General features: G+C 39.3%; 3 protein-coding genes across 10 annotated transcripts in view; 1 reads left to right on the plus strand and 2 right to left on the minus strand.

The window, feature by feature from the left end:
* mau2 (MAU2 sister chromatid cohesion factor) overlaps window positions 1–19,526 on the plus strand; it is a 266,008-nt gene that overhangs the window by 147,921 nt on the left and 98,561 nt on the right. The gene's annotated exons all lie outside the window — the stretch shown is intronic.
* LOC127496523 (GTPase IMAP family member 9-like) lies at window positions 4,717–11,019 on the minus strand. Of its 2 annotated transcripts, none has more exons than XM_051864239.1 (2): window positions 10,755–11,019; window positions 4,717–7,690 (listed from the first exon to the last, which is right to left on the minus strand). In XM_051864239.1, exons 1-2 carry the CDS (start codon window positions 10,765–10,767, stop codon window positions 6,408–6,410), a joined length of 1,296 nt encoding a protein of 431 aa, XP_051720199.1. In that variant the 5' UTR covers window positions 10,768–11,019; the 3' UTR covers window positions 4,717–6,407. The 2 variants fall into 2 exon arrangements, with proteins under 2 accessions (XP_051720199.1, XP_051720198.1); XM_051864238.1 differs by lacking the exon at window positions 10,755–11,019 and adding an exon at window positions 7,882–8,323.
* LOC127496391 (inositol-3-phosphate synthase 1-A-like) lies at window positions 11,153–19,070 on the minus strand. The gene is made up of 10 exons (XM_051864228.1): window positions 16,626–19,070; window positions 15,392–15,553; window positions 15,122–15,251; window positions 14,843–15,036; window positions 14,453–14,602; window positions 13,807–14,022; window positions 13,469–13,633; window positions 12,837–12,950; window positions 12,484–12,701; window positions 11,153–12,390 (listed from the first exon to the last, which is right to left on the minus strand). The coding sequence occupies exons 2-10, from the start codon at window positions 15,488–15,490 to the stop codon at window positions 12,195–12,197; spliced, it is 1,482 nt and encodes a 493-aa protein (XP_051720188.1). The 5' UTR covers window positions 15,491–15,553; window positions 16,626–19,070; the 3' UTR covers window positions 11,153–12,194.

A 19,526-nucleotide genomic window follows, 5' to 3' on the forward strand; every position in this document is an offset into this window, starting at 1 on the left:
AAGCAACAGTGTATAGAAAATATGACTAAGTCAGTGTAAGGAAGCAAGTGACATTTATTGCTGGGTGTGGATTTGAAAGGGCTAGTGTGGCTTAATGATGGTAGAGGAACAAGGATTGATATAGTTTTATAATTATTTTAAATTATTATTAAACTATTGAACATTACATTTTTAATATTATATATAATTAAACAATTCTATTATTATTAAGATGACAATAATTGAACATTTTTAAGTTTTTAACATATGAATGAACAATTATATATAATTTATACCTAAAATTTAAACTTTTTCTTGCAACATGATTCAGTAACTATTTGTTTAATGGGAAGCAAAAAGAGGCGATTAATCCCTTGCGCAGTCCCAGGTACGCCTCAGATGTGATGGTCAGGATCTCTCAGGTGGTTTTATGTTCAGTAAAGTTGGATTTATGACAATCTTACCAACTCGTCCAGCGTTGAGCTGAAGAGTCAGAGAGAAGTCCAGCGACTGCATCTTTCCTCTGAAGTGACAGAGTTACACAGAGAAGAGTTAAGAGGAAGAGTAACAGACAAAACCCTCATTTACAGGAAGCATGTTTCACTGGTGATGTACTCTTTGAGAAAACAAAGGAAATGTACAATTACCTGTGAAATTGCTGGTTCTCACATCAAAACATTCAATACTGTTAAAAATGTAGGTGTAATCTTTGACTCCACCCTTTCCTTTCAGTCTCATATTACCTCTGTTACCAAATCTGCATTCTTTCATCTACGTCGCATTGCCCAACTCCGTCCCTTCATCAGTAACAAAGACGCTGAAACTGTCCTCCATGCATTTGTCTCATCACGCCTTGATTACTGTAATGCCCTTTTCATTGGTCTACCTGCCAGCTCCATTTCCAAATTACAATACAGGTGCTGGTCATATAATTAGAATATCATCAAAAAGTTGATTTATTTAACTAATTCCATTCAAAAAGTGAAACTTGTATATTATATTCATTCATTACACACAGACTGATATATTTCAAATGTTTATTTCTTTTAATTTTGATGATTGTAACTGACAACTAAGGAAAATCCCAAATTCAGTATCTCAGAAAATTAGAATATTACTTAAGACAAATACAAAGAAAGGATTTTTAGGAATCTTGGCCAACTGAAAAGTATGAACATGAAAAGTAAAAAAAAAGGCTCCTTTTGCCTGAATTACTGCAGCAATGCGGCGTGGCATGGAGTCGATCAGTCTGTGGCACTGCTCAGGTGTTATAAGAGCCCAGGTTGCTCTGATAGTGGCCTTCAGCTCTTCTGCATTGTTGGGTCTGGCATATCTCATCTTCCTCTTCACAATACCCCATAGATTTTCTATGGGGTTAAGGTCAGGCGAGTTTGCTGACCAATTAAGAACAGGGATACCATGGTCCTTAAACCAGGTACTGGTAGCTTTGGCACTGTGTGCAGGTGCCAAGTCCTGTTGGAAAATGAAATCTGCATCTCCATAAAGTTGGTCAGCAGCAGGAAGCATGAAGTGCTCTAAAACTTCCTGGTATATGGCTGCGTTGACCTTGGACCTCAGAAAACACAGTGGACCAACACCAGCAGATGACATGGCACCCCAAACCATCACTGACTGTGGAAACTTTACACTGGACCTCAAGCAATGTGGATTGTGTGCCTCTCCTCTCTTCCTCCAGACTCTGGGACCCTGATTTCCAAAGGAAATGCAAAATTTACTTTCATCAGAGAACATAACTTTGGACCACTCAGCAGCAGTCCAGTCCTTTTTGTCTTTAGCCCAGGTGAGACGCTTCTGACGCTGTCTGTTGTTCAAGAGTGGCTTGACACAAGGAATGCGACAGCTGAAACCCATGTCTTGCATACGTCTGTGCGTAGTGGTTCTTGAAGCACTGACTCCAGCTGCAGTCCACTCTTTGTGAATCTCCCCCACATTTTTGAATGGGTTTTGTTTCACAATCCTCTCCAGGGTGCGGTTATCCCTATTGCTTGTACACTTTTTTCTACCACATCTTTTCCTTCCCTTCGCCTCTCTATTAATGTGCTTGGACACAGAGCTCTGTGAACAGCCAGCCTCTTTTGCAATGACCTTTTGTGTCTTGCCCTCCTTGTGCAAGGTGTCAATGGTCGTCTTTTGGACAACTGTCAAGTCAGCAGTCTTCCCCATGATTGTGTAGCCTACAGAACTAGACTGAGAGACCATTTAAAGGCCTTTGCAGGTGTTTTGAGTTAATTAGCTGATTAGAGTGTGGCACCAGGTGTCTTCAATATTGAACCTTTTCACAATATTCTAATTTTCTGAGATACTGAATTTGGGATTTTCCTTAGTTGTCAGTTATAATAATCAAAATTAAAAGAAATAAACATTTGAAATATATCAGTCTGTGTATAATGAATGAATATAATATACAAGTTTCACTTTTTGAATGGAATTAGTGAAATAAATCAACTTTTTGATGATATTATATGACCAGCACCTGTACATTCAAAACTCTGCTGCTAGAATACTCACCCATACCAAGCGTTCTGCTCACATCACCCCAATTTTATATGATCTCCACTGGCTTCCAGTTGCCTACCGTATTAAGTTCAAAATTCTCCTGCTCACTTTTAAATCTTTGCATGGCTTGGCTCCCTCTTATCTTTGTAAAATGCTCATCCCCTACACCCCGACTCGCTCACTACGTTCCTCTGACTCTGGCCTTCTCGTTGTCCCTCGGCATCGCCTCTCTTCAATGGGGGGCAGATCATTCAGTACTATCGCACCCAAACTCTGGAAGTCTCTCCCCCGCTCACTCTGTTGTGTTAATAATATCTCTGAATTTAAATCATTACTCAAAACTCATCTGTTTTCTGAATGTTATACCTCTGATTTGATGAATTGATTGCTCTGCATTATTACTAATATTTCTCTGAATGTTATGTTATGTCTCTTAAGTCCTGTTTTGTATTTTAGTATTTGACTCTATTCTTCTGTATGTTTCCTGTCCATTATTGTTTTCATCATTGTCTACTTGTATTATCTCTTCCTTGATAATTGTAAAGCGTCCTTGAGCCCTGGAAAGGCGCTATATAATTAAAACTTATTATTATTATTATTTAAACTCTTGCAAAATTAGCATCCCCATCTGAGACGCAATCACACCTCAGCATTGCCTTAATCTACTTTTCCTTTCCTTCACCCATCTCTTCTCTCTACATGCAGAGATGACCTGAAATTCATCCACAATCTATATGGTTTAATGTGAACAATTATCACACAATGCTATACAGGTTTGGTATCATTTGAAATGTCTGTGTGCGACTGGTACAAAGGTCTCATTCCCACAGATATAAACCAGAAGGTAATAAAGGTTTTAAGAGTTTAGAGATATTTTGCTGTCTGTAGTGGATGTGTTCCCTTTCATGCAAAATGGCTTTCTGTCCCCAAAAAGGTGTAAACTACTCAGTCTAGGACCCTGATTAATGCAAATTCCCATTGTGAACTCATGTTTCCATTTGAAAGAAGTTTCTGTCTTGGTCTGAGTATTTAAAGAGATGTTGCAGGAGGCTCAGGGCGCGATTCTGTAGCCTCAACAATGTGCCTTTATCTAATGTCAGGTATGCATCTCTATGAGCATGTGACCGGTGGATAAATCTGACTGCCTTGAGTGAATGAGTAAGTGACGTTGCTACAGCGATGCTGTTACAGCTGATGTGATCGGACATAGATGAAGCAGCCAAACCGAGTAGAAGCCTCAAAGATATATAGCGTTGCACACTGCACTGAAAACTCATTTGGATTATGATTATAATAGCATGTGGGTTTTGGCGTCGGTCAAGATTTAACCGTGTCTGGGTCCGGACACGGACTGGAGTCCGCCTATTGAGTACCCCTGGTTTAGACCAACAGGGTGAGCCTAAATAGGGTGAACCTCAACCTCTGATTATTGTAATATTATTCTAACTAAGTGTACGGGGAAAACCAAGGCATGATTATATAAAGTTACCATTAGAGAAAGTTAAATTGGTCAGCTTGGTCCTTTGGTAATAGTCATGACCTCTGGATAGATATAGTCTTGTTTTGATTCAGTGTGTTCAGATCCATGGGGACTAAATAATGTATTCTAGAATGAGCAAAGTGGTACGGCCTCTAGAATATTAGTCATTAGTGCCTCCTCAAAAAAACTGGATGAGAAAATAATGGATATTACAAATATAAAACAACACAAATGTTACTAAATTTGACATTAAAAAGTGTAAAAGTCACTTGTTTTTCTAAAGAAACACTGTCAAACAGCGACACCCGCAGGTGAAGTTACAGCAGGGAGTCCACGTCTCTGTGCCTTCCTTCAGCTCATAGAAACAAAGCAGATCCCCTGAGCGTGCAGTGGGTTTAGTGGGGGGTAATTGAGAATGAATGGGGGAAAGTCACGTGAGAGGAGGCAATGCCTCTTTTGCGCTATGATTGGATATGATCGGTTATGATTGGACATGATTGGTTCGTGCGATAAATCCCGCCTCTTGTTTCGTGCGCGTTCTCATCGAATCGGCCTGAATGAAGACAGTGATGGTGATTAAAAAGTAAGTAAACAACTTTCACTTAGATATAGGGTTGCAAAATTCCAGGAATTTTCAAAGCTGGAAACTTTCCATGGGAATTAATGGGAATAAACAGGGAATTTGCAAAATTGCAGGTTATCCTATAACAGGGTACTTAAATGTAGTTGAAAAAAACATCTTGCAGCATAATTTTGGTTAAAACAACCAGATTTAATGCAATTTCAGTAGAATTTTTACCCTGACATTCACACAGCACACTACTAACTGCAGGGATATTGAGGCCACACCCCCTGCATGCGCTGTGCATTCACCCAGTCCATAACATACACATCTGATCAAAAATACAGAAAAAACAGTAATATTGTGAAATATAACCACAATTTAAAATGGTTTTCTATTTTAATATACATTAAAATATAATTTATTTTTGTAATTCAAAGCTGAATTTTCAACATCATTACTCCAGTCTTCAGTGTCACATGATCCTTCAGAAGTTATTCTAATATGCTAATTTGTTACTCAGTTATCAATGTTGGAAACAGTTGTGCTGCTTAATATTTTTTATAACCTGTGATACTTTTTTTCAGGATTCTTTGATGAATAAAAATGTAAACAGCATTTACTTAAAATAGAAATCTTTTGTAACAATATACACTACCAGTCAAAATTTTGGGGTCAGTAATTTTTTCCTTTTTTTTTTTTTTTTTTTTTTTGAAAGAAATCAATACTTTTATTCAGCAAGGATGTGTGAAATTGATAAAAAAAAAAAAAAAAAAAAAAAAGGCATGTACCAAAAGTAGTAGTGACAAACATGTAGCTTTTCGCCACTAATTACCCCCTTCAAATCCTCAGATCACTAAAGTTCGAACGCTCTATTGTTCCGGTCATCAAGATGACATGAATTAGTGTTACCTGCAGAGCCGCAGCACATGCATCATCTGGTATGCAGCAGCAGAACGGTCAAAGAGATCCACACTGAGAGAGAAAGAGACAATCCAATCCGTCCGGAAACGTTTCAGTTCAGGCATTCATTACCGCAGGCAGATAATAGTAAGTCGTATTGCTCAAAAGGAAGGTTTACAACATCTAACGGCGCCCACAAAGCCTGCTGCAACACCCCATGGCCCCCATGTCACTAGTAAAACATAAGACATGTTACATTAAAAATAGAAATTACTGCCTCGTCAACCCAAGCATAACATACCTGCAGATAATGACTCGCACCACCCCGCACACTCAATGGCGTGCAAACTACGCAGAAATATTCTGCTATTTAACTGTATAAATATGACTGCTATTTTGTTTTCAAAGAAGAAAATGCAAACAACCTGGTTGTACAGTGCAAACTCTGCCTTCCAGCTACGAAAACACTTTCTTTATCAAAGGACTAAAAAATAATCTGTAATACCATACTGTAGCCACTGGATGTCTGAATAGCCCTTTACATTTATATAGGGCTGTGTATTCCCAAGTTGTGGAAATGAGACATGATTGCTTAGTTTTAAAGGAACACTCCACTTTTTTTGAAAATAGGCTCAATAGGAGAAATTTATTGATGGATGGACAATGAATGGATGAAGGAAGGGATTGACTGATGGATGAAAAGACAGACAGACTCTTGCCATCCAGTCACTGAATAAGTAGTTCTTGAATTTATAAAAAAAGATTTTATAAACTTGTTTTTCTCCAATTTTTCTTCAGATCAAATGTTCATCATGTTGGGATTGATCTCAGATCTGGTTGGTTTGGTTCAATTCTTTGGAATCCCTGAGGAGGAATTGAGAAAAATACTTTGGACCCAAGGATGATGATGAAGTCTATAATAAAGCTTGATTTGAGAACTCGTGCTGGTTCTTAATCATGAATGAATCACTGAATACTGCGCAAGATCTTATGAAACCAAGAGTCCTGCTGATGATCTGTACAGCTTTTAGATGATTTTAGCAGGAGATCAATGATTGTAAATGCTGAGAATGCAAGTACAAATCCAACCACTAACCCCAGGAAAAACATCCTACAAAATGTTTTCTCATTGTGATCTGAAGAACGTTCATTGTTCTGCCCTTCTTCACTCAGTCTCCTCTGCTCCTCTTCTTTCTTCCAGATTTCCAGGTCCTTCTTTTCTATCTCTTTTCTTTCCATTCTCTCCTTCTCCTCCTCCATCTCTCTGTTCAGCAGCCTTCTCATGTTCTCCCTCTCTCTCTTCAGAGATGCTCTGAACCGTTTCAGTCTCGCTGGGATCGGTCGTACATTCCGCTCTTCCTTGTTCATATCCGCTTCTATCTGATCAATCCTGTCTTGTATGCGTTTCCTTTTTCTCTCTGTTTCTTGCCTCTCTTCATTAATGGACGCAGTGAACGCAGCCCTACGAACATTAGCCAGTTTCCTGATATCATTCTTGATTTTCCTCTTTCTTTCAGCAATTTCAGCTTGTTTTTTCTCTTCTATTATTCTCCTGGTATCCTCTGATATTTGACAGGTGAGGTGACGGTTCTCATTCATGGCCAGCAGCTTATCCACTTCCTGCAGGAGTCGACTCACCTGATCTCGGTTTGTTGTGTTGTCGAAGGCCACGAAACGCCTCCCAAATCTCTCCACGAGCTCCTGGACTTTTTGATTTTTTTCTTTTGAAATAAACTCTTCAATGGATTCTCCCCCAAGTCTATCCGCGTGGGAGAATATGAGGATGGTGTGATGAGAGACGTCCTCATGAAACATCTCCAGAATCATGTCTATGGTGCGCTGCTGCTCCTCTGTGTATCGCTCTATCGGTACGACGAGCAGAAACGCATGAGGACCTGGAGAACACAAAGCCAGGCATTGTTCTAGTTTCTGAAGTGTTTGATCTGTGTCAAAAAAATCAGGTGTGTCCACAAGAACCAGCTCTCGTTCCTCCACCGTCGCACATTCTTTCTTGCACTCTTTTGTGACCGAGCTCATGCTCAATCCATCGTCAAAGCGTTTGTTTCCCAGGATGGTGTTTCCTGTCGAGCTTTTCCCTGCTCCTGTTTTTCCCAGCAGAACCAGGCGCAGTTCATTCGGTGCTGGAGAGGGTTTACTATCAGTTTCTGCAGGTCTTTCTTTACTCTTATCTGAGTCTCTGTTTGACCTTTGCCTCAGGTGACTCTGAACATTGCGAACACCGTTTGCTCCTGAGAAAAAAGTCATCATTATTATTTGGCTCACTGTGTGTGTATGATACATAGAGATTACAGGATAAAGTTACACATAAACAATAGGCCTACATGTTATTTATCAAGGCTTTTTCCATACAAATAAATACTGAATTACTACGAAATACAAGGATAATGTAATAATGCGTCTGTAAATGATCTTTAATTACCTTCGTTGGACATGTTTTCTGGTTCGGTGTGGTTATGATGTGTTTCTTGACTTGTTTGACTGGTTTATGATGGGCAGGACTTACAGAAACAAAACTGACATGACCTCACATGTTGACGCATCAGATCTCCATTCTTCACAAAAGGATGTTTATTGACAGTATGAAATGAAATAAAAATAAATGCATTTATGTTTAATTGCTGTTTCATGTAATAGCTTATATATGCAAGTAAGTGTTTGTTACTTTAATTACATGTTTGTTCGTTCACATCCGCTAGAAGGACACAGTGATCATGTTTCAGAAATGAACTGACATCACATTGTCGTATTTGCATACAATTATTTGCATTTTGTTTTTTTAAATTTGCATTCCAACATTACAGACTAACATAAGTGAAAGCATATGACTTAACAAAATGAGATATTACAATTGGTATTACATAGTGCTACATTAAAAAAAAAAAAGCAATAAAATTTAACTGTTAATTTCTTAATCAAATAATATAAGATTGGATAAAATCATGCTTTAAAAGTGTATGCTTTACCATATCTACAACATATGACACCATATCTACACAATAGAAGTAATGCGACACTCGCCCAAACACAGAGACTTCAATACTTGGTACACAAAACACAACGACGGTAACATTCGATTAATCATTTTTGAGTGTGAATGTGTCATTTTGAGTAGAAAATGAACTCCAGATGTCACAAAATCGCAAGTTACTGAAACCTAGAAACAACAGCAATGATAAAATACAGCTGAAAAACAGCAAAAAAATCAACTTTATTAATTATTTATGCCCCAGTGCATGATGGGAACACCAGTATCAGAAAAGTTGAGTAGGTTTTACTTAATTTTATATCGCTGATATTTAGGCTTTAATTTCTACAAGCTTGAATTGAGTACTAATATACAAATTACTTTGGGTTTTTTTTCAATTCTTGCCTGAACTTTTTCATGTAGAAATTACACTTTTTTCTGTATTATTTACTTCATCACAAAATCATTTTTATCAGTGTAAGTTTAAGGATTATTAAACAGATAAAATTTTTAGTTCTAAAAATGGAGGTCACTTTCAGGGGAAGAAGCCACTTACTCTCCATCCTAAACCTGTTTCGGAGCAGGTTATGTTCCAGGGTTAGAGTAACACAACTCTCAGCTTCAGAGGTATCCAGAACACACATATTTGATGAGACTCCAAAGGGCGTGACAACACAGATTACTCATAATAGTTTATTTTAAAGTTATATAGTTTACAATGATAAAACATTATTATAACATAAACCGATGTTTATTTTTTTTCCCCTCACAAATCTTAACACCAACATTTTCTCATCTCACATTTTGTTGATATACAATTAAAATGTTCTCTCTTTTTTTGCTTCTGAACATTTTCTGTGTAATATAAAATATATATTTCACTAGTCTTTTCTTCTCTATTGCACCGTATATCCAATTGAAACTTCTGAAACAAGAACAAACTTAGGGCGGGGCTTGATTTTGTCCGCGTGGAATTGATTGGATGGTTGTGGTTTGCTATTGGTGGATCTCATGTGAGTGACAGGTTGCCCCGCCCTCGTCATCAGAGAAGAGATGCTGCAAGAGGGAGAAGAAGATATTCTGATTCAAGATTACGAGGAACATGAATTTAAAACAATCATGATGTGCACCGATAAATAATTTAGAATAAACACTGCAATATTCCATAAAAAACAAGAATGGTCCATTTTGATTTTATGATGACTTATAAACCTTGCTTGAAACTGTGAGCTGGGCCAAACCAGTGGGGCACAGGAGGCTTTGAGATGGACGGAACCAGTGGTGCACAGGAGACTCTGAGCTGGGCAGAACCAGCGGGGGCACAGGAGGCTTTGAGATGGACGGAACCAGTGGGGGCACAGGAGGCTTTGAGCTGGGCAGAACCAGTGGGGCACAGGAGACTCTGAGCTGGGCAGAACCAGCGGGGGCACAGGAGGCTTTGAGATGGACGGAACCAGTGGGGCACAGGAGGCTTTGAGATGGGCAGAACCAGTGGGGCACAGGAGACTCTGAGCTGGGCAGAACCAGCGGGGGCACAGGAGGCTTTGAGATGGACGGAACCAGTGGGGCACAGGAGGCTTTGAGATGGACGGAACCAGCGGGGGCACAGGAGGCTTTGAGCTGGACGGAACCAGTGGGGCACAGGAGACTCTGAGCTGGGCAGAACCAGCGGGGGCACAGGAGGCTTTGAGATGGAAAAGGATGAGAGCAGAGATTGATAACTACCTAGGTCAGATGAGTCTTTGGATTTGTGCCATTTTCTCTCTGCAGCCCCGAGTTTGGTCCGGTGTTCACGAGGAGCATCAGATAACCAGGGGTTAGAGGGAGTAGGACGTGAAGGCCTGGATCATCATCCAATTATGCATACTTTTTTCCTTAAATGTTTTCATTAGATGTACGCCTAACGTTTTTTAAATGTTACTACTTGTTTCAGAACGTTCAGAGAACTTTTAAAAGTAACATTCCCATAATGTTTCAGGAACGATACAATGGAATGTTTCTTTAACGTTCAACGTTTTTAAATATTTAATGAACTGGATGTTTTGAACCTTCAGAGAACATTAAGAAATAACGTTTTCATAACTTATTATTAGGAAAACATTCTTAAAACATATTTTTGTTAGTTAGGTACACTAATAATCATTTAATCCAATTATTTCCTGCTATCGTGATTTAATTCACTGTGAAAGAATAATACATTTACAGCACAAAACAATAAACAATACGCGCTCTTTATCAAAACAAACAAATCCTGAATTACTACTAAATACAAGGATAATGTAATAATGCATCCATAATCGTCTAATCAATAAATGATCTTTAATAACCTTCGTTGGACATGTTTTCTGGTTCGGTGTGGTTGTGAATCGTTGACTTGTTGGACTGGTTTAAGATGGGCAGGACTTACAGAAACTAATCTGATCATGAACTCGCATGTTCCGTAGGGGTTACTCCATGTTGACGCTTTAGATCTCCGTTCTTCACAAAAGGATATTTATTGACTGTATATAGGCTAATGAAAAAATAAATGCATTTATGTTTGTTTAAACGCTATTTCATGTAATAACCTTATATGCGAGTAAGGTTTTTTTTTTTTTTTTTTTACTTTAATTATGTTTTTTTCCGTTCGCATCCACTAGAGAGAGACAGTGATCCTGTTTCAGAAATGAACTGACGTCACAGATTACTTGCAAATGACAATTATTTACATATCGTACCACGTGTAGACCTTTTCTGTGCATCAGTATTTATTGTTTACAGTGTTACAGAGGTTTACAGAGTATGATTTATGCAAACTGTAATTTAGAACATTTTGCAAAACTTTATTCTTTTATGGCTGAAAACAGACTAATTTCACAAAAAGCAGAACAAGGGGGTGAACACTTTTGTATTGAATGGTAGAACAAAAGCAATGAGAAATGTCTTTTGATTTAGTCATTTATGGACCACGAAAAAACAGGAAAACAGAAAGGTTTTGGTAAATAAAACTAAAATAGTCACTGTAAAGCAAAAATAGTTGTTAAATCTATTAAATCAGAATATTAGTAGCCAATTAGTGAATCATCCTAAAATTTAAATGGCATCTTTTATAAACACCCAATTTATACACTAAAAAACTATTACGATGATGTACTTTTTCTTAGGTTAATTTGTGTATTTGTAAAAAAAAAAAAAAAATTTGTAATTACTATATTTTTCTTTTAATCATTTTAAATCAACTTAATTTAATAGATCAATATTTTTTTTATTTGAATAATCTTTAGTTCTTTATTTGAATCTGATTATTTATTTATTACAAATTTTCTCTAAACTTTCCCCGTCACTCCCTTGCAGACCCCAGTTTTGTACTATATTTATATATAGTATAAAAACAAAAACACGTCCTGAAATGACTCAACCCAATGACTCTCATCATTTTCTACTGCATTTATTTGCTAAATGCAACTATTCTCACTTTTCAGGAATGGTGTTTTTTCTTCATTTTGTTTAACCAACAAAAACTGGTGGTTTTCAGTGTATTAATATGCAAAACCTGGGAAAAATTCCATGGTTGAGATAACACAGATGAATATTTCATCCAGAAATACAGTACTCACTAAACAAGAACAGAAGCCATTCATATTTTCATTGTCAAATGCATATCCAAAAATCACTTAAGGATGTGCATTAGTAAAGGACTGAAGTAATGCATAATTCTACCTAAAACAGTGTACTCAGTAATAAACATTTACGTATTGGTTTGTTTTCATGCTCCAATATGAAGGTTTCTATGAGACTGAGTGCTGCATCTTCTCATGACTTTTAATCTCAATGTATTTGGCCGACTGATAAGCACTGATGTGGTCGATCTTTCCGTTGATGAGGACAGGATGATGGATGTGGTTTTCCTCTGAATGCATGAAGCTCTTCTCCATCTTGTGTTCCAGCTGCATGTGATTCTGAGGCGGGAGGCCGAGACACGCCCTGCCGAACGACACAGAAATAGCTCGATATAATGCAAATGCTGTCAGAAACGATGCATGACTTACAGGGAATCGGCACAGACTTTTATCTCACCTCATGACGTTTTCGATGCACGCACGCTGCCGGAAGAACGCGTTGACCACCGGCGCCCCCTGTGGCACGAGAGGGGCTTTACAGAGAAAGCTGAGCAGCGACAGGACGCTGTGGAAACTCTGGAAAACTGGATCCTCCCGAGTGCAGAATGTGATTCTCTGACACAGTTCTGTCAGGATCACCAGATCCAAGATAATGGGACTGGCCAGCAGAGAGTCCTGAACACATCGTATTATAATCATAGATGCATTCAGCTACTGTCACAATAAATAAATGCTTTTTGATTACTAAAAAAATTTATGTGAGCTGCAGCATTAATAATATTCCTGCAGCGTGAATAACTAATAACTGACCTCGCAGGTGTTGTGCATTGCGATGGTGTTGGTTCCGCCCATCATGATCTCGGAGGTGTACTCATCCATCGCACGCTTGCTGTCGCCCACATAGGGCACATATTTAATAACCACCTGTTCACACAAACACAAATTGAAGCAACCATTTGATTTAGTGTCCTATGACATTAGTTTTGCATTGCAACAATCACAAAATGCTACATTAGATCAACTGATATACACTACAGTTCAAAAGTTTGCCGTTTGTAAGATTATTTAATGTTTATGTAAGAAGTCTTTTCTGCTTACCATGGCTGCATTTATACTGCAGTAAAATAGTGAAATATTATTACAATTCAAAACAGCTGTTTTCTATGTGAATATATAGTAAAGTGTAATTTATTCCTGTGATCAAAGCTGAATTTTCAGCATCATTACTCCAGTCTTCAGTGTCACATGATCCTTCAGAAATCATTCTAATATGCTGTTCAAAAGAACATAGAAATCTTGTAACATTATAAATGTCTTTACTGTCACTTTTAATCAATTGAATGCCTCCTTGCTGAATAAAAGTATTAATAAAAAAATCTTACTGACCCCAAACGTTTGAACGGTAGTGTATATTTAATTAAATGTCATATATGCACACTCACACAGTGGTCAGGTTTCTCTCCAGGCTGGTACAGTATCGGGTTGGACCGCACTATATCATCCACCACGTTACTCTTTGAGATCTCTTTAGATCGAAACTGTTGTGGCGCCGACAGATTGAGCCCGTCGTTGTTGCCAAGATGATTATAACTCACTATAGAAGTTGGCTGAAAATTATCACAATATATATAATTATGTACAACAATGGAGAATATGGGGAAAATAATGAACATTCGAGCAAGAAAACCTGTTCTAGCAGAGCCCAAAAACAAGACTGGCATAAAAGGTCCTCTATAAACCCAAATATGTGGAACCCTATGCAGACAAGTAGTTCTCTTACCTTGATTCCCGCACTGACCAGGAAGTCCACCAGAACAGATTTGAGTTTAGTCTGGCCGGATTTGAAGTCATCTCCACTGATGAAGACTCCGCGCTGGATGGCCAGATCCACGGCTCCGGGCACAAACGTGTTCTGCGGGGATCCATTAATGTACGCACAACCCTCCAGAATACTGGCCACCGCAAACATGGTGGAAGGAGACACTTCCCCTCCCGTCTGTGACAGAAACATGACAGAACATCAAATGCATCCTGTTTCTTAAAGTGTTGTCAAAAGTACTGGTACTTCAGTACTGAAATTTTAAAAATGTGACGATACCAGATTTCCCCCTATTTTTTTTTTAGCGCTGTTGTTGAGCGGATTCTTAAACACCTCTGATTGGCCGTTGAGTTCACATGCTCAATAGATATGTCTGTGATTGGCCGTTGTGTTCATGCGCTCAACAGATATGTCTCTGATTGGCCATTGTGTTCCCAATCAACAGATATGTCTCTGATTGGCTGTTGAGTTCACATGCTCAACAGATATGTCTCTGATTGGCTATTGTGTTCATGTGCTCAACAGATATGTCTGTGATATCCACTGATAGACGCCTAGATAGAACCTTTGTATACTGTATAGTGTTACAGGAAGTGAAATGCGGCACCTCAATGGTGTTCAGCAGGTTCTCCGCAGTGTCATTGACGCCTGGAATGACGTCACAGAATCTCTCAGTGTTTGCGGTCCAGAGAACGATGACTTTATCAATGCCACTCTTCTGCCTGAAGTCACAGATGTCTCTGCGGATCTGTGCCACCTGACACAAGGACAGAAAAACATCTTAATGAAAAAAACATGTATGTGTGCATGTATGTATAATAAACTGGAAATTATATGGAGTAAAAATACTAGTAACACTTTACAATAAGGTCCCATTAGTTAACATTAGTTAACACAGGGATTCCCAAACCTTTTTTGTCTTCCGAACCCCTTAGACATCATATTTACTTGAAGCCTTATTATAAGGTGTTACCAAAATATTTAATAACCAGTGCACCTGTTCTGCTTTGGTTCCTCTGATTAGATGATCAGCCCTGAGCTCCTGATTGGCAGCAATGAATTCTGGGATGTAGACGGAGGGTCTGGGCTTAAGCTGGTCCATGAGTGGGCGGAGCTTCTCTTGCAGGCTCCAGTCCAGAACCTGAGCGCGCTCCATGGCTCTGCCCAGATCCAGAGATGAGATATCCCAGCCTGCATTGTTATTGTGCAATAACAGGAGTGTCAGATGAAGACCGGCTCAAAATTGAAGGTTTTTTTAAGAAGCTTCTCTATTTACCATCAAAAACGATGTCATTTGGATGCACCATCGGCAGCAGATCTCTGAAGGGAGCGTAAACCTCTCCGTCAGGTCCGGATCCCAAACACACCGTGGAAGATTCCAGCAATGAGCCGTAATAATTTGCTTTCTGAAAGAGCAGCAACACAAAGTATTTACAAAGATTACTAAATGTTTTGCTGTATTGGGTCTCTGCTTGATGTCTAATGATGTCTGTGTCTTTCAACTTAAAAAACATTGACACAGTTTGCTGAATCTCAGACTCTGTACCTTCACACCGGTTTTGGTTTTCCAGGTCAGACCCAGTTTATTGGCCAGGACAGCAGCTGTGACCGTGGTCCCGTTATTCCCACCCCATCCCACCAGCATCACACCCAGCCTGGGCACCGTCCTCTCGGTGCGGAAGGTGAACTCAGTGCTGGACGGCGTCACCTGAACAACATACACATGTGAAAGTCACGGATAACAAAAATATGTTCTAAGAACATTTTGCTAATGTTCCCATTAAGTTATGAAAACATTATTTCTGAATGTCCTTGAATGTCTAGTTTATTAAATGTTTTAAAAACGTTTTCTAGGTTATGCGAACGTTCCATTTTATCATTCTTCAAACATTATGGGAACATTATTTTGAATGTTCTCTCAATGTTCTGAAACAAGTAGTAACATTTAAAAAACATTAGATGAACGTCCAACTACACAGAGCCCCTCGCAGGACATGCAGTAAAAAAATATGTATATCATGGCCATGAATCACTAATTCATTCCCTTGTTTTAAGTAAAATTGTGCGGATGATATAATAATTTGTTCCCCAGTTTTACAAAATCGTGCGCACGATATAATTCCTTCCCTCGTTTAATTAAATTACATGCACAATATCATAATCCCTTCCCTCGTTTTACTAAATCGATATAATAATTCATTCCCTCGAACGATATAATATTCTGTTCCCTCATTTTACTAAATGATGTGCACAATATAATAATTCATTCCCTCGTTTTACTAAATCGCATGAACTATATAGTAATTTGTTCCCTCGCACAATATAATTCCCTTGATTTATTAAATAGTGCACACAATATAATTTGTTACCTCATTTTACTAAATTGTGCGCACAATGTAATAATTAGTTCCCTCATTTTACTAAAATGTGCGCATGATATAATAATTCATTCCCTCTTTGTACTAAATCACACGCACAATATAATTGTCACATGTTCAGTTTAGTTCAGTCCTGTCTTGTCTGCATTAGTCCTCGTTAGTCACTATGGTTTCTAATTAGTCAAGTCTTGTCAGCTGTTTCCGTTTAGTAGTCATTATCTGTGTATTTAAGTTCCTGCCTGTGTTCATTGTTGGTTATTGTTTGAGTGTGAGCACACTGTTACGTATCTGCCTGCTTGATGAATTAAACCGTTTACTATTATAAATCTGCATCCGTCTACCTTCGTTCCGTGACAGAATAACCGACCTCTCTAATACGAGATATAAGTATTATGGACTCACCAGTGCTACGGCTTCTCATCATCCCAGAAAGCAGGCTGTATCTGGGGTACCTGGCCTGGATGCTTCTGGAATGGCGGCCTTTCCCTCACAGCCAGCGAGCCCGAGGCGCCCACTGAGGTCGTTCCAAAACCAGAGCCAGAGAACATCGAAGCCCCGGAGTTGACACAAGCTGGTAAATCCACCGCAGATCCAGGAGCAGACTTGAACCTCATCGATCTGTGGTCCGCGGATCCAATTCTCACCCAAGTCCCCACCCTCGAATCCTCCTCGTCTTCGCCGGTCCCGTCTGTCTATTTGGATGCTCCCGTCTAGAAATCTTCTTTAGCCTGTATCCCTGCCTGACTTCCTGATCCCGTCTCCATCACTGGTCACGGTCAGCTCCCTGGATCCGTTGGCACCACTGGTATCGTCAAGCTCCTCGGCTCTGCCCCAGCCACTCACTCCGTGCGGCTTCTCTTCCTCGCCTCGGGCTTCACCTCCACCACCTCAGCTTGAGGCCGAGTCCCCGCCTCCACTTCAGGCCTCCAGGCCCACGTCTCCACCTCAACCTGTCAGCCCGTCACCATCGCCTCGGCTCACCACTTCCTCATCGCCTCCTGTCCGGATGCTCCGCTGGGCTCACTCGCCACTCCAGGTCGGCCTCAGGTGGTCGACGCTCCGCTTCCGCTACGGACTTCCGGGGTTCCAGCTGCGCCTGAATCCTGCACCCCTACAGCATCATCGGGCTCCTCCCTTCCTCCGACCTCCCCGTTGTGCTCGCCCTGGTCATCCGAGTCCCCGTCGTCGCCTCCCGCGAACCAGCAGCTCAGCGCCAGGCTTCCAGGCCTGCGATGTCGCCCAGGTCCATCAGCCGCGATGTTCCGCCGGTGCCTCCACTCACCATGGTTCCGCCTCCGTCAATCGGTCCCAGGGTTCTGTCCGCTCCTGCAGTCAGGACTCCACCCTGGCTCCTCCCACCGTCAACTCCACCATGGTGCCCGTGGCCAACTACCCCAGGCTGCTGTCCGTCACCAGCTCCACGCCCTACACCAAAGCCTCCGCCCTCTTTCCTCTTCAGATTCTTTGTTTGTCACGGCACAAGGATGCGCCTTTCCGAGGGGACGTAATGTCACATGTTCAGTTTAATTCAGTCCTGTCTTGTCTGCATTAGTCCTCGTTAGTCTCTATGGTTTCTAACTAGTCAAGTCTTGTCAGCTGTTTCCATTTAGTAGTCATTATCTGTGTATTTAAGTTCCTGCCTGTGTTCATTGTTGGTTATTGTTTGAGTGTGAGCACACTGTTACGTATCTGCCTGCTTGTTGAATTAAACCCTGTTTACTATTATAAATCTGCATTCATCTACATTCGTTCCGTGACAACAATAATTTGTTCCCTCGCACGATATAATTTGTCCCCTTTTTACTAAATTGTGCGCACAATATAATTCGTTTCCCGTTTTAGTAAATCACATGCACAATATAATAATTTATTCCCTTGCACAATATAATTTGTTCCCGTTTTACTAAATCACGCGCACAATATAATTTATTCCCTCATTTTACTAAACTGTGCACACAATATAATAATTAGCTTGTTTTACTCAATCGTGCACACAATAATTAATTCCCTGATTTTACTAAAGCAAGCACATGATATTATAATTTGTTCCCTCGCACAATATAATAATTCCTTACCTCGTTTTACTAAATTGTGCGCACAATGTAATTAATTCCCTCATTTTACTAAATTGCACACACTATATAATTAGTTCCCTTGTTTTACTGAATTGTGCGCACAATATAATTTGTTCCATCCTTTTACTAAACTGTGCGCACGATAGTATTAATTCCCTCATTTTAATAAATCACACGCACAATATAATTCGTTCCCTCGTTTTACTAAATTGTGCGCACAATATAATAATTTGTTCCATTTTAGTAAATTGTGCGCACGATATAATTTGTTCCCTCATTTTACTAAATTGTGCGCACAATATAATTTGTTCCCTCGGTTTTACTAAATTGTGCGCACAATATAATTAGTTCCCTCGTTTTTACTAAATTGTGCGCACAATATAATTCGTTCCCTCGTTTTACTAAATTGTGCGCACGATATAATAATTTGTTCCATTGTTTTAGTAAATTGTGCGCACGATATAATTTGTTCCCTCGTTTTACTAAATTGTGCGCACAATATAATTCGTTACCTGGTTTTACTAAACTGTGCGCACAATAGAATTAATTCCCTCATTTTAATAAATCACACGCACAATATAATTAGTTCCATTGTTTCACTAAATTGTGTGCACAATATAATTCGTTCCCTCGTTTTACTAAATTGTGCGCACGATATAATAATTTGTTCCATTGTTTTAGTAAATCGTGCGCACAATATAATTTGTTCCCTCATTTTACTAAATTGTGCGCACAATATAATTCGTTCCCTCGTTTTTACTAAATTGTGCGCACAATATAATTCGTTCCCTCGTTTTTACTAAATTGTGCGCACAATATAATCCGTTACCTGGTTTTACTAAACTGCGCACAATATAATAATTAATTACTAAACCATGTGGATAATATAATTCGTTCCCTCGTTTTACTAAATTGTGCGCACAATATAATTCGTTCCCTCGTTTTACTAAATTGTGCGCACAATATAATTCGTTACCTGGTTTTACTAAACTGCGCACAATATAATAATTAATTACTAAACCATGTGGACAATATAATTCGTTCCCTCGTTTTACTAAATTGTGCGCACAATATAATTCGTTCCCTCGTTTTACTAAATTGTGCGCACAATATAATCCGTTACCTGGTTTTACTAAACTGCGCACAATATAATAATTAATTACTAAACCATGTGGACAATATAATTCGTTCCCTCGTTTTTACTAAATTGTGCGCACAATATAATTCG

This window comes from Ctenopharyngodon idella, chromosome 2 (assembly GCF_019924925.1).
Source record: "Ctenopharyngodon idella isolate HZGC_01 chromosome 2, HZGC01, whole genome shotgun sequence".
In the NCBI taxonomy this organism is placed as follows: Eukaryota; Metazoa; Chordata; class Actinopteri; order Cypriniformes; family Xenocyprididae; genus Ctenopharyngodon; species Ctenopharyngodon idella.